Below are 13775 nucleotides of genomic sequence, written 5' to 3'. Positions count from 1 at the left end.
GCTGGAACAAGGGAGGGACTGGTTCACAGCCATCAACCTACAAGACGCCTATTTCCATATATCCATTCATCCAGCACACACTTCCTGTGATTTCTCACTATTGTGCATCTCATATGCATGATCTCTGTTCGCCCCAGAATACAGGCATGGACCTGCCTTCAGCTTCTTGGTCACATAGCAGCCACCACCTTCCTGGCCAAATACGCCAGACTGCACATGAGATGCCTTCAGGGTTGGTTCAACTCCAACGACAAACCCAGAAGACACTGTTTCTGCGTAACACTGACTCCACCATCGAACATATTGGCCTCCCTACATTGGTGGACAAAACCAGAGAACCTATGCATGGGTGTTCCCTTCCATCCACACCCCCCATTACTCATTCTGTCCACAAATGCTTCCCAGATAGGTTGGGGAGCACATCTAGGCGAGCACAAGGCATAGGGCCACTGGTCCCTATCAGAGTTGCATCTGCACATCAATCTTCTAGAACTCAGAGCTGTCAAGCAGGGAGGAGCACAATCTGACTCCCTATGCACAGAAGCCATTCAACTATTCAACAACACTACTGCCGACATGCTCAGCAGACACTTCTCCGAGGAACATGAATGGGAATTACATCCCACGATACTCCGACAGCTCTTCTCCCACTGGGGCACTCTGTAAATAACATCTATTTTACTCCAGAGCGAGACTCGGAAACACATCTCTAGGGGATGTGTTCCTCATTCCTTGGAACAACTCCCTCATGTACGCTTTTCCACTGATTCCACTGATACACAGAGTTCTACGCACGATCACAGAGGACAAGGCTCGGTCATACTTTATTACCCCAGCTTGGCCCAGGCAGCCATAGTATCCTTACCTGCTATGCATGTCTATCCGTCTTCCCCGGACTCTCCCTGACAGACCAGATCTCCTCTCCCAGAATTGCGGTTGGCTTCTTCATCCGCAGCTCCGCAAACGCCATCTGATGGTGTGGCTCTTTCATGGTTTCAATCCTATGAATTAGCCTGCTCGGAACAGGTCCAACACATCCTCCTGCACAGTAGAAGGGACTCCACTCGTAAGACTTACCTGCAGAAATGGAAACGCTTCTCCATCTGGTGCTTCCACAAATGCCTGATACACCCAGACTGCAACCTTCCCTGACATCTTAGACTATCTTTTCGAACTGAAACAGGACGGGCTTTTGCTCAGTTCTATCAGAGTACACCTCGTGGCCCTTACCACCTTCCATGACACTCTGGACAGCTATTCACTTTTCGCGTGCCCCACCAAGAAACACTTCTTCATAGGCCTGCAAAATCTCTACCCTGAGATTCATTCACCAGTAGCCTCCTGGAGTCTCAACCTAGTTCTCTGCACTCTTATGAAACCCCCTTTCAAGCCCCTAGTCACCTCATCCCTGCTCCACATTTCCTTGAAAGTGGCTTTCTTGGTTGCCATAACGTCAACAAGAAGGGTTGGTGAAATAAGCGCCCTGATGGCACCCTCCCTACACCATTTTCTCTAAAGACAAGGTTACTATGCGAACCCACCCCAAATTCCTCCCCAAGGTGGTGTCTACCTTCCACCTTAACCTGCCAATACACTTACCTGTATTCCATCCCAAGCCTCATACGACTCCACAGGAAGCTGCATTACATACCCTTGACGTCCAACGGGCTCTTGCATTCTATCTTGACAGAACTAAACCATTTTGTAAATCCCCTAGGCTATTTGTTTCTACTACTGAGAGATCAAAGGGTGATGCTATCTCTAAGCAAAGACTCTCCAAGTGGATCTTGGACTACATCAGGTCCTGCTATCATACCCAGAATGTTCAACCACCAGAGAGTGTTAGAACTCATTCTACTAGAGCAATGTCAATATCCTTTGCCTTCCTCCACAACGTACCTATTACAAACATATGCAAGGCGGCCACATGGACATCTGACCACACATTTGCCAAACATTATGCTATCACACAGGATACCACAGCAGACGCCATAATCAGCCATACAGTACTATCTACTGTTATTCCTTACGCAACTCCAAAATCCCACCAACCATAGTGGGTACTGCTTCACATTTACCTGGAGTGGAGCACCCACAGGGACAGCATTTGAAGAAGAGAAAGTTACTCACCTTGCAGTAACTGAGGTTCTTCGGGATGTGTCCCCCTGTGGGTGCTCCACTACCCACCCTCCTCCCCTCTACTTTGGAGTACTAATCAGATAACTCTACGGTAGAGAAGAAACTGAGGGGGGTGCGGGATGCACACACTCAGGCAGACCCTAATGACGCTGCGAGACAGCAGCTGAGCCACGTGTGTCCCGACCATGCACTGCTACCGAAGATCTCTGATCAACAGTGCCGGGATGCACAGTCACCTGGAGTGGAGCACCCACAGAGACACACATCTTGAAGAACCTCAGTTACTGCAAGGTGAGTAATTTTCTCTTTCCTTTTGAACAAGTTATATGATGATTGTCTAGGGTGAGGGGTTTAACTTTTTTTTTTTCCTGAAGTAATTGGTATTGGCCACTCTTGGAAGTAGGACACAACTAGACTGGATTGATCAGTGGTCTGATGTAGCAGTTCCTGTTTTTTGAAACCCACTACTCACTGTGGGCATGCTCTTCATCAGGAAACATGCAGTAATGAAATTAAGAAATTTACCTGTTGCTTCTGCAGCAAACAAATATTACAGCCTCACAGCACTTTGTATCAGTTTTTATCATTACCGAAAACTAGGCAAATAACCCAAAGGAAGCAACTCTGCTACATTGGCAGGAAACATAGTGTGGTTCCTACTATGCTCTCTGTTCATGAGCTCCAGGACTCAATAGCAGCAAATAAAAACATGACATTTTTAATCAGTGTCAAGGCATAGCTAAGCCAAAACTCAGATGTTACTAATATGGTTGCATAAAGCATTTTGCAAAGCACAGTTTATTCTGCTATAGAGCTGAATCCACAAAAAAGGGTCAGAGCCTGTCTTCATAACAGTTGTTTGTGATACAGGGAAGAGATTATTAGGTGAGCAGCATGGTTTTATTTTTTGGAATGATTTAGCAGTAATGGCACGTAAACTATCTGAACAATGGTGTAATCTTTGTTTTTCATTAACCTAGAATCAACAGAACTCGACTTATTAAAGGATATTGAAGATACCTTAGTGAAAACAATTGCACTTTGCCAGAGGAATTCACATAGTTTAAACCAGCAGCAGCGAGAGGTAAGGGGATAAAAGGCACTATTACTAGGGCTTGTAGTACTATGCAAATGTGGAAGGAAGAGTTCCATTTTCAGTATCCGTTAAGTTAGTCTTCTGTTCAGTTGAACCTGCACACCTGTGATTTGGTAGATTCCTATCATTATACAGATTTGCTTCACATCTATGCACCTACTTTTGCATGTGCCTGATTTGTCCATGCTCAATGCCCAGTGCACACCTGCAAGTCAGGATTTGGGCATGCTTTGTGGGACCTATATGCACAGATCTCAACTTACATAGAGGTGAAAGCATGGTTCTATAAAGCTGGGCCATTGTGTATACTGCGAGTTAGCCAGAAACTGGAACTCAAAATGCCTTTGGCTTACCTCCTACAAGGAAGCGGGGCTGTTGCTCTGAGGGGTTCTGTGATCAGAGAGTGGTGTTTGTGAGATCTTCAGAGACATATCCCTGGAGCTTGATGATTTTCTATGTACGCAGGAGAGTGTCTGTGGTGAAACAGAATGTAATAATCTGCTGAGAACACACCCTTTGAGAAAGTAGAAAAGGCTAGGTCCTGACAAATAGTCATCTTTGAAGAAAATAAGGTGATAAATAACAGTCAGCATGGATTCGTCAAGAACAAATCATGTCAAGCCAACCTGATAGCTTTCTTTGATAGGGTAACAAGCCTTGTGGATGGGGGGGAAGCAGTAGATGTGGTATATCTTGACTTTAGTAAGGCTTTTGATACTGTCTCACATGACCTTCTCATGAACAAACTATGGAAATACAACCTAGATGGAGCTACTATAAGGTGGGTGCATAACTGGTTGGAAAATCGTTCCCAGAGAGTAATCATCAGTGTTTCACGCTCATTCTGGAAGGGCATAATGAGTGGGGTCCCGCAAGGATCGGTTCTGGGTCCGGTTCTGTTTAATATCTTCATCAGTGATTTAGATAATGGCATAGAGAGTACACTTAGAAAGTTTATGGACAATACCAAGCTGGGACAGGTTGCAAGTGCTTTGGAGGATAGGATTAAAATTCAAAATGATCTGAACAAACTTGAGAAGTGGTCTGAAGTAAAGAGGATGAAATTCAATAAGGACAAATGCAAAGTACTCCACTTAGGAAGGAACAATCAATTTCACACATACAAAATGGGAAGTGACTGCCTAGGAAGGAGTACTGCGGAAAGGGATCTGGAGGTCATAGTGGATCACAAGCCAGGGCTGCCCAGAGGATTCAGGGGCCCTGGGGTCTTTGCCGAATTGCCACTGAAGACCTGGCACTTCGGCGACGGGTCCCGGGGCGGAAGGACCCCCTGCTGCTGAATTGTCGCTGAAGACCCGGAGCGGAAGAAGCTCCGGGGTCCCAGGCCCCGCGAGAGTTTTCCGGGGCCCCCGGAGCGAGTGAAGGACCCAATAAGTGCAGGACCCACCAAGGTAGAGAAGGAACTTTATCACAGGTGGTTCCTGTGCTGATGATAAAATGGTTGCGGCATAGGCCTCAGTTTGTATGTTCACTTATGGTATTTCCTCTTCAGGCCTAGTGTGTATATACCAAGGGAGCAGAGGGGAGCCTTGGAATCCTTTAATGAGTGCAAAGACTCATCTGTCTTTTCACTGAAAAGATTGATCTTGAAATGCAAGTACTCTACGGCAGGGGTGGCCAACCTGAGCCTGAGAAGGAGCCAGAATTTACCAGTATACAATGCCAAAGAGCCACAGTAATATCTCAGCAGCTCCCGCATCCGATCCCCCCTGCTCCCAGCGCCTCCCGCCGACCGACAGCCCTGCCAATCTGTGCCTCCCCATCACCTCCCGATCAGCTGTTTTGTGGCGTGCAGGAGGCGGGGAGGGGGAGGAGTGAAGGCATAGCAGGCTCAAGGGAAGGAGTGGAGTGGGGGCAGAGCCAGGGGTTGAGCAGTGAGCACCCCCCAGCACACTGGAAAGTTGGCACCTGTAGCTCCAGCTCCAGAGTCAGTGCCTATTATACAAGGAGCCACATGTGGCTCCAGAGCCACAGGTTGGCCATCCCTGCTCTACAGTGTTCTTGACCTCTCTGGGAAACCCTGAAGAGTGTAGCCATGATTCCTCATGCATCACAGTGGCAGTTGCCATTGATCTTGTTGCAGCATCAGCTGCATCAATTTCAGATTGCAATGAAGTTCTGGCCACCAGCTTTTTTTTGGTCACATAACTGCACTCAAAAACACAACAGTGTGAAACTTTAGAGCCTACACGTTCACTCAGTCCTACTTCTTATTCTGCCAATCGTTAAGACAAACAAGTTAGTTTACGTTGACAGGAGATACTGCTGCCTGCTTCTTATTTACAATGTCACCTGAAAGTGAGAACAGGCATTCACATGCAGTTGTGTAGCTGGCGTTGCAAGGTATTTACATGCCAGATATGCTGAACATTTGTATGCCCCTTCCATGCTTCGGCCACCATTCCAGAGGACATGCTTTCATGCTGACGATGTTTGTTAAAAAAGTGTCAATTAAATTTGTGACTGTACTCCTTGAGGGGAGAACTGTATGTCTCCTGCTCTGTTTTACTCACATTCTGCATATATTTCATGCTATAGCAGTCTCGGATGATGACCCAGCACATATTCATTTTAAGAACACTTTCACAGCAGATTTGACAAAATGCAAAGAAAGTACCAATTTGAGATTTGTAAAAATAGCTACAGCACTCGACCCAAGGTTTAAGAATCTGAAGTTCCATCCAAAATCTGAGAGGGAGAAGGTGTGGAGCATGCTTTTAGAAGTCTTAAAAGAGCAACACTCTGATGCAGAAATTAGAGAACCCAAACCACCAAAAAAGAAAATGAACCTTCTGCTGACAGCATCTGACCCAGATGATGAAAACGAACATGTCCGTCTGCACTGCTTTGGATCGTTATCAGGCAGAACCCATCATCAGCATGGAAGCATGTCTTCTGGAATGTTGGTTGAAGCATGAAGGGACATACGAATTTTTAGCACACCTGGCACATAAATATCTTGCAACACTATCTACAACAGTGCCATGCAAATGCCTGTTCTCACTTTCAGGTGACGTAAGCAAGAAGCAGGCAGCATTATCTCCTGCAAATTGTAACCAGTCATATTTGTCTGAGTGATTGGGTGACCAAGAAGTAGGACTGAGTGGACTTAAAGGCTCTAAAGATTTACATTGTTTTATTTTTGAATGCAGTTTTTTGTACGTAATTCTACATTTGTAAGTTCAACTTTCATGATAAAGAGATTGCACTACAGTACTTGTTTGAGGTTAATTGAAAAATACATTTTGTTTTTTACAGTGCAAACATTTGTAATCAGAAATATAAAGTGAGCGCTGAACATTTTGTATTCTGTGTTGTAATTGAAATTAATATTTTTGAAAATGTAGTAAAGGTCCAAAAATATATAAAATAAGTGGTATTGTATTTGTTGTTTAACAGTGCCATTAATCACTATTCCTTTTTTTAATTGCTTGATAGTGCTAGTAATCACTTATTTTTGCCAGAGTTGTAGGATTTATTGTGCACTTAATTTTCTAGGCACTCTGGTTTCCTCTCCTGGAGGCTATGATGTCACCACAGAAGCTATCCAGTTCAACAGTGTTGTGTCAGTATTCTGAACGTAAGTTGTTGGCACCTTGTGGCACCAGATACCACTGAAAATGTGACCTCAGTTTTTTTTTTCTCCTTTTCTCCTGACCAAACATGAGGAAGTAAGCATTGTGACTGAACTTGTGTACAACTCTGAAACAAAGCTAGGGTGTGCACCTGTGTGAAAAGTGCTGATGCTCTCTTCCAGCTGTGAAGTAGCACTTTTCACCAGGAACACATTACACCTGTCTTACAGTGTCTGCACTGGTTCCTGTTGCCTTTCAAGTACAATGTAAGTTTTGTTTGACCTGTAAAGTCCTAAATCATCTGGTCCTGGCTACTTAGACTACTTGCTTCCTCGTGTGACTCAGTGGCAGTTGCAATTAGCTGAGGCATCTCAGTTAAGAACCTATTGCTTTAAATGACTCTGGAACTCTTTTCCTTGAACCAATATAGGTCTGTTTTGTTTCAAGGCCTGTATGTTTCTTAGGCTTTCCATTAGAGGGTAGATTTGGGGTCTTTTGGGTTCATTCTTTGGATACTGATCCACCATAGTTATTCTGTATGCATGCAAGTGATGTGCATGCACTAGGAGTTCCTGTAGGTACTTACAGATAAATGGAAGTGAATTTATACAGAAAACTTGGTTGTGCAACTGTTAGATGGCACACACAGCAAATCTGACACAGAAACACAAGCAAGGACGTGCATGCCCATTATTTGTAACTAGGTGGTTGTCATTTGTGTGTTAACAGTTGATATCAACTGTTATTTCTTCTGCCCAATGTCAGAAGAGGAATAAAAAATCAGATTAAACATTTCCTTTTGTTGCCTTAAAAATTAACCCTATTCTGTCTGCCTCCAGCCCCTCTCCATAGGTAGATAATACACTGTTGCCTTCCCACACTTAAGAATTTTCTCATGCTATTGTCTTATTTCTATGATGGTAGCATCATGATGCTCCTTTGTGCTGTACAAACAATCCCTGCCCTGAAGAGCTGACAGTCTAAATAGATTAAACAGATGAAGATGGGAGGGGAAGTGATTTGTCCAGCGTCAGATTAGGTTAGCGGCCAAGCTGAGACTAGAACCTAGGTCTCCTGGCTGCTAGTCCAGGTCTCACCTACTAGACCATACTGCCTCCCTCCTATCTTCCTCATACACATTCAGTCCACTAGTCTGGAACAAACTGCTGGGCTGACTCCAACCATCCATGACTATAAAGGGAGCGCATGGGTCAAAATTCCTAGTACCTGCACAGCATCCCTGGTTAGGTTTGATAACTGCATCACAGCTCCGGTCTCTTGCCTCTGTGTGCATAATAGCAGCTCACTGTGCTAATTCTGCTCTGAGGCTTTTGGGAAAGTCATGGACCTCTGGGATCATCTGATAGTTCTTCCTTGCCTCCATTTTCTCCTTCTTTTCCCCATCAATCTCCACAATTCATTGGTGCAGTAAATACTGTGGTCCCAGTGCAATCCAGTGACTGTTTCCTCTAACAGCAGGTCACTATCTCTATGTGCAATGAGTGGATAGGGTTTTGCTGGTTCATCATTGGAGAGTGACCATGCATTGACTGAGACTAAGAACCTGGGGCTTTTAATCCGCACAGTGATCTCTGGAGAGCGAGGATCATCTGTCATCAGAGCCATGGCCAAAGATAGGGTGTGCCATCACGTTTTGGCAAAGGGGAGCCATTGAATCTAACTTATCCATTTAAGCAAGCTCATTATTAAAATTAATTCTGGAAATTGAAGGTGGTTCTCTGGGCTAATGTACCTAAAAAGGAAGGAAACACCCAACCCTTTTAGAGGAAAAAGTGTAAAGGAACTATTCTCCTCCCTTTACACACTTGGATCCCGAATTATAACCAGTTTTATTCCATTCTAAAGTGGGTTGTTGTTTAATAATTATATTGCCATAGTGTCTAGATGTCCAATCGGGAAGCTGGGAACCATTCTGCTGAGAACTGTATACACATAATAAAAAGGTCATCCCAGCCCCAAAGAGTTGTATAGCTATTGCCCCTGAGAATCCAGTGAACAAAGGCCTGGAATGTGTGCTGAAATAGATTATGAAAGGCACAACCTTGAAGGGGGCATGTCCAGCCCGTGGCACAGGGAACATTGTAGCCCTTATGGCTTTGAATTATTAAAGGCAACTCTTTGTTATGAATTGAAAATATTTCCTGAATCTCACCCAATGATTTTTAACCAGAAGGGTTTGAATCTGGCCATTACTGTGAGGGTGGTGGGGGAGTCGGTACCACCTGCCCAGTTGCTCCATATGCTTCCCCCTGCAGCCCTAGGACCTGCTTTGATGTGAATGAATGTTCTGAGCAGCAGCAGTCCCTTCTCTTCTGCAGCAGCTCAGCAGCTCCCCCGCTGGCCACCTGCTGAATTCCAGTTGAGGGAGAGAGTAGTTCTTTGAGTAGCATCCCTGTGGGTGCTCCACATCAGGGTGTGCACATGCCTGTGCACTCTTAATCAGATATTTTCATCAGCAAGATCTGTGGGTCTGTGCCTGCTCCCTAGATATACTCGAGCTAATTCTTCCTGCCCTGCACCTGGTGAAAGTCAGTACAGGATGGCTCTCATCCCACACCCAGCCCCCAGGGCAGTGCAGGAGAGTGGAAAGAGAAGAAGCTGAGGAAACAATGAGGTCTTTGATTCTCTGCCTCAGCACTGGCGCAGGTTACAACAGCCTGGGGGCTGCTCTAGCACAAGTTGGCTGACGTCGATCCCCAAGGGACCATACAGCAGCCACTGCCCCACCAGTCCCCATGTGAGCCCCGGGGAGGAGAGCTGCTGGAGACTCTTCCACGCCATGGCAATTACAGGTGGCATCTCCTCCCTTTGTGCTGTCAGAAAGAGGGAACAAGCCTGAAGCATTGTGACCGCCTGAGTTTTTTGTCGTATGTTTTTCCTTAGGCATCACTGCTATACAGCTAAAAGGGCATCCATGTCCTGTCACACTGCCTCCAGAGCTTCCTTACTCTTGGTCAGGGTCCTTTGTAATGTGAAGGGAAACCAAACTGAGCATGGTTACTGAGAAGAAGTTATAAAATCATCACAGAGCCATCATTCACAAAGGATGCACTTTGTGTGATAGCCAGAGTATCACCTAAGGCCTGTATTTTGTTCAGAGGTGCTGAGCTCCTGCAGGCCCTGACTTTTTTAGGTTGGGCACACAGATGATAGAATTGTTGGCCACCAGTGGAAAATGTTGAAGTCAATAAGACTATTCATGTGAATAAGTTGATGACATTAGGGAAATTTGAATTGCAGTAGATAACCATATTAGATAAATAAATACATAAATAAATTCAGGAATGACCCAGACTGTGAGGCAATTTGTGTGTGTGTGTTGGGGGGAGAATCATAGTAGTGTGAGAGTCCCAAAAACGTACCTGAAAATTACATTTGTTTTTAAATATAAAGAATTGTAATTTTATTGTAATTTTATTCTGGTCATTATAACTATTTTTATTGTAAATGTTAATCATGTTTTTTAAAACAAAGGAGTATAAACATCCTTGTGAACTCTTAATATATTATTGTTTTTATAAATCTCCAGTTCTGACCAGTTGTGCATGACTTTTACATATTTATTATTTCAGCTCTGAAGAGTTTGACAATGCAAGTGCTAAACAACATGGCTGCATTTATTGCCCTTCCCTCAATCTTGCAGAGAATTCTCCAGGTGAGCAACAGGGGAGGAGAAAACGTAGTGAGCATACAAGTGTTTACTAAATTGTTGTCTTTTATAAGGCCCTGGTTATACCACATTCAGAATGTAGAGCCAAATCCATCCCTGATGTAACATTGTTGACTTCGATGTAGTTACAGAAATTAATCTGGTTAATTATTAGTTATGACTACAAAGATGAAGAAATGCTCATGGGACTGGTGTGATGGGACACTAACTTAAATGATGTTTATCCTTGAGAGAAGATGTAGTAATGTAAAGATTGTATGTTGTAAACCAAACAATTTTTTACTTATTAGACCTTAATTAGTTTGTTCCAAAATTTAAATATTTTTAAAACCTTGGGCTGAGATTCCTAAGAAATGAGAGCCTAAGTTAGTCTACTAAATCCTTACTTAGGCCTGGTCTACACTACAAAGTTAGGTCAATGTAAGTAATCTTTGTGACCTTATCCAGGGTACAATCTGGACTGATGGACAGCTGCATCCCCTCAGTTTCCCGACCTGGGGTGCCTTTTACATGCTTCGCTGTGAGAGCAACCACTCCTGGTCTGCTCTCACAGAGTCTCCAGCATGTAAATCGCTCCCAGCTATAGTGTATGAGTGCTATAGCCAGTCACTCATGAATTACACTTCGGGCAACACCAGCAAACTCCCAGCTTCAGTCTTTCCCCCAGAAATGTGCATCTTGTACTGCCCAGCACCTTCCTGCACAACACAAGCTCATATGAAGTCTATCATTTATTAATAGTAAATGATATGAACAAGTCTTGTTATCCCAAATGGAGTTTTCCAAACACTTCAGTCCAAACACACTGGTTTAGATAAAACAACAAAACAAATGTACTAACTACAGAAAGATAGATTTTAAGTGACTACAAGTAATGAGGCATATAAATCAGAATTAGGTGTTGGTTACAAGGAAATAAAAGGTAAAACACAACTAACTTAACAAGCTAAATGAATAAAAAGCAAAGGTGTCTCTCACCACATGTCCCAGCAGTCTTACTGGCTGAACCTCTTTCAGTCAGGATTTCCCCCCAAGTCCAATGCTTCTTCCTTTATTATTTAGGGGTTGATGGTGCCGTGGGCAGAGAGCAAGAGAGAGATGATCTGAGGCATCTGGCCTCTCCTCTTATAACCCTTTCTCTTGTACAAGACTCGTCTCCAGCTGATGTTCAGGAGACAAAGTCTGTGTAACCTGGAACCTTAAGATGCTTCTTTGTCAAAATGTAGACTTTTCTTTTTTGCCCACACCACCTCTCCCGCTGAAGGTGGCCACTTAATCAGGTGATGGTCCAATTGATCTCATTGACACCTGGCTGAGGCATTGGCTAGCCTTTTGTCTCTGGAGAACTTGTTTGTGACTGTCCTTCAAAACATGTTATTACATGTCTTGGTAATAATATACAGTGGAATCTTATCTTTACATACAGTGTTGCCACACATTTTACCAGGACAATAATGATCAGCAAATCATGAGTGTTCAAATGATACCTTACACAGTATGCTTTGATACAATATTTAACATAGTCTTGTAAAAGGGGTGAACATAGGACTACAGACTGTCAGTCTTGTGTCAACCAATTTGTGCATATCTGCTTTCAAATTTGTCTACCGCCATAAGCATCCTATTAGTGCAATGCAGTAAAACCACCTCCCAAAAGTTGTGGAAACATGGTCGACCTACTGACCTGTGAACTCTGGATACCCTAATAGTCCTCCGGCAGCTGTTCTGCAATGCCCCTGGCAGAGCCATGGGCCAGTTGAGAAATATGGGCATCTACAAATGGATTACATGGATTACATAAATGATCTGGAGAAAGGGGTAAACAGTGAAGTGGCAAAGTTTGCAGATGATACTAAACTGCTCAAGATAGTTAAGACCAAAGCAGATTGTGAAGAACTTCAAAAAGATCTCACAAAACTAAGTGATTGGGCAACAAAATGGCAAATGAAATTTAATGAGGATAAATGTAAAGTAATGCACATTGGAAAAAATAACCCCAACTATACATACAATATGATGGGGGCTAATTTAGCTACAATGAGTCAGGAAAAAGATCTTGGAGTCATCGTGGATAGTTCTCTGAAGATGTCCACGCAGTGTGCAGAGGCGGTCAAAAAAGCAAAAAGGATGTTAGGAATCATTAAAAAGGGGATAGAGAATAAGACTAAGAATATATTACTGCCCTTATATAAATCGATGGTATGCCCACATCTTGAATACTGCGTACAGATGTGATCTCATCTCAAAAAAGATATACTGGGACTAGAAAAGGTTCAGAAAAGGGCAACTAAAATGATTAGGGGTTTGGAGAGGGTCCCATATGAGGAAAGATTAAAGAGGCTAGGACTCTTCAGCTTGGAAAAGAGAAGACTAAGGGGGGATATGATAGAGGTATATAAAATCATGAGTGATGTGGAGAAAGTGGATAAGGAAAAGTTATTTACTTATTCCCATAATACAAGAACTAGGGGTCACCAAATGAAATTAATAGGCAGCAGGTTTAAAACAAATAAAAGGAAGTTCTTCTTCACGCAGCGCACAGTCAACTTGTGGAACTCCTCTCCTGAGGAAGTTGTGAAGCCTAGGACTATAACAATGTTTAAAAGGGAACTAGATAAGTTCATGGTGGCTAAGTCCATAAATGGCTATTAGCCAGGATGGGTAAAGAATGGTGTCCCTAGCCTCTGTTTGGCAGAGGATGGAGATGGATGGCAGGAGAGAGATCACTTGATCATTGCCTGTTAGGTTCACTCCCTCTGGGGCACCTGGCATTGGCCACTGTCGGTAGACAGATACTGGGCTAGATGGACCTTTGGTCTGACCCGGTACGGCCATTCTTATGTTCTTATGCAGGCAAAAGGATTTTTTTTTAAAGTCTTGTCAAAACGGGAGGGGGAAGGGCAGAGCTGTGTTTGAGACCATCCCAATGCTGTGGAACTTCCTTCCACAGGACTCTGACAGATACGCTTCTGTCATGTTTGTAGGGTAGGCATGGGGGTGACTAGGCAGGAAGGAAGCTGAGGTCCCTTCTACATTTGTTTGAATTTCCCCCATTCTCTCCTGAGGGATCTGGCAGCTCCAAAAGCCTTGAGAGAGCAGGGGTCACTTCATTGCTTATTAGGTGTTCCTGTTCATGGCCAAGGGGATAGAACTTTGATCACAGGCAATTCTGTGTGGCTCAGACAGAAGTTGGTCCATTAAAATATTACCTCACCCACCTTATTTCTCTAATATCTTGGGAGCAGCAGAGCTA

At 43.8% G+C, this 13775-nt stretch overlaps 1 protein-coding gene across 4 annotated transcripts in view; it reads left to right on the top strand.

Annotated features, from left to right (window-relative positions):
- VPS8 (VPS8 subunit of CORVET complex) overlaps nt 1–13775 on the top strand; it is a 254665-nt gene that overhangs the window by 177366 nt on the left and 63524 nt on the right. For all 4 annotated transcript variants that reach the window (XM_045030079.1, XM_045030078.1, XM_045030077.1 and 1 more), the window contains 3 exons: nt 3120–3223; nt 6755–6836; nt 10425–10507. In XM_045030079.1, the coding sequence (XP_044886014.1) occupies nt 3120–3223; nt 6755–6836; nt 10425–10507 (269 nt within the window). The remainder of the gene's footprint in view (nt 1–3119; nt 3224–6754; nt 6837–10424; nt 10508–13775) is intronic.

The sequence above is a fragment of the Mauremys mutica genome, chromosome 9 (assembly GCF_020497125.1).
Source record: "Mauremys mutica isolate MM-2020 ecotype Southern chromosome 9, ASM2049712v1, whole genome shotgun sequence".
Taxonomy (NCBI): domain Eukaryota; kingdom Metazoa; phylum Chordata; order Testudines; family Geoemydidae; genus Mauremys; species Mauremys mutica.
Note: the sequence above shows the minus strand (reverse complement) of the source record. Positions and strands in the feature narration are given on the sequence as shown.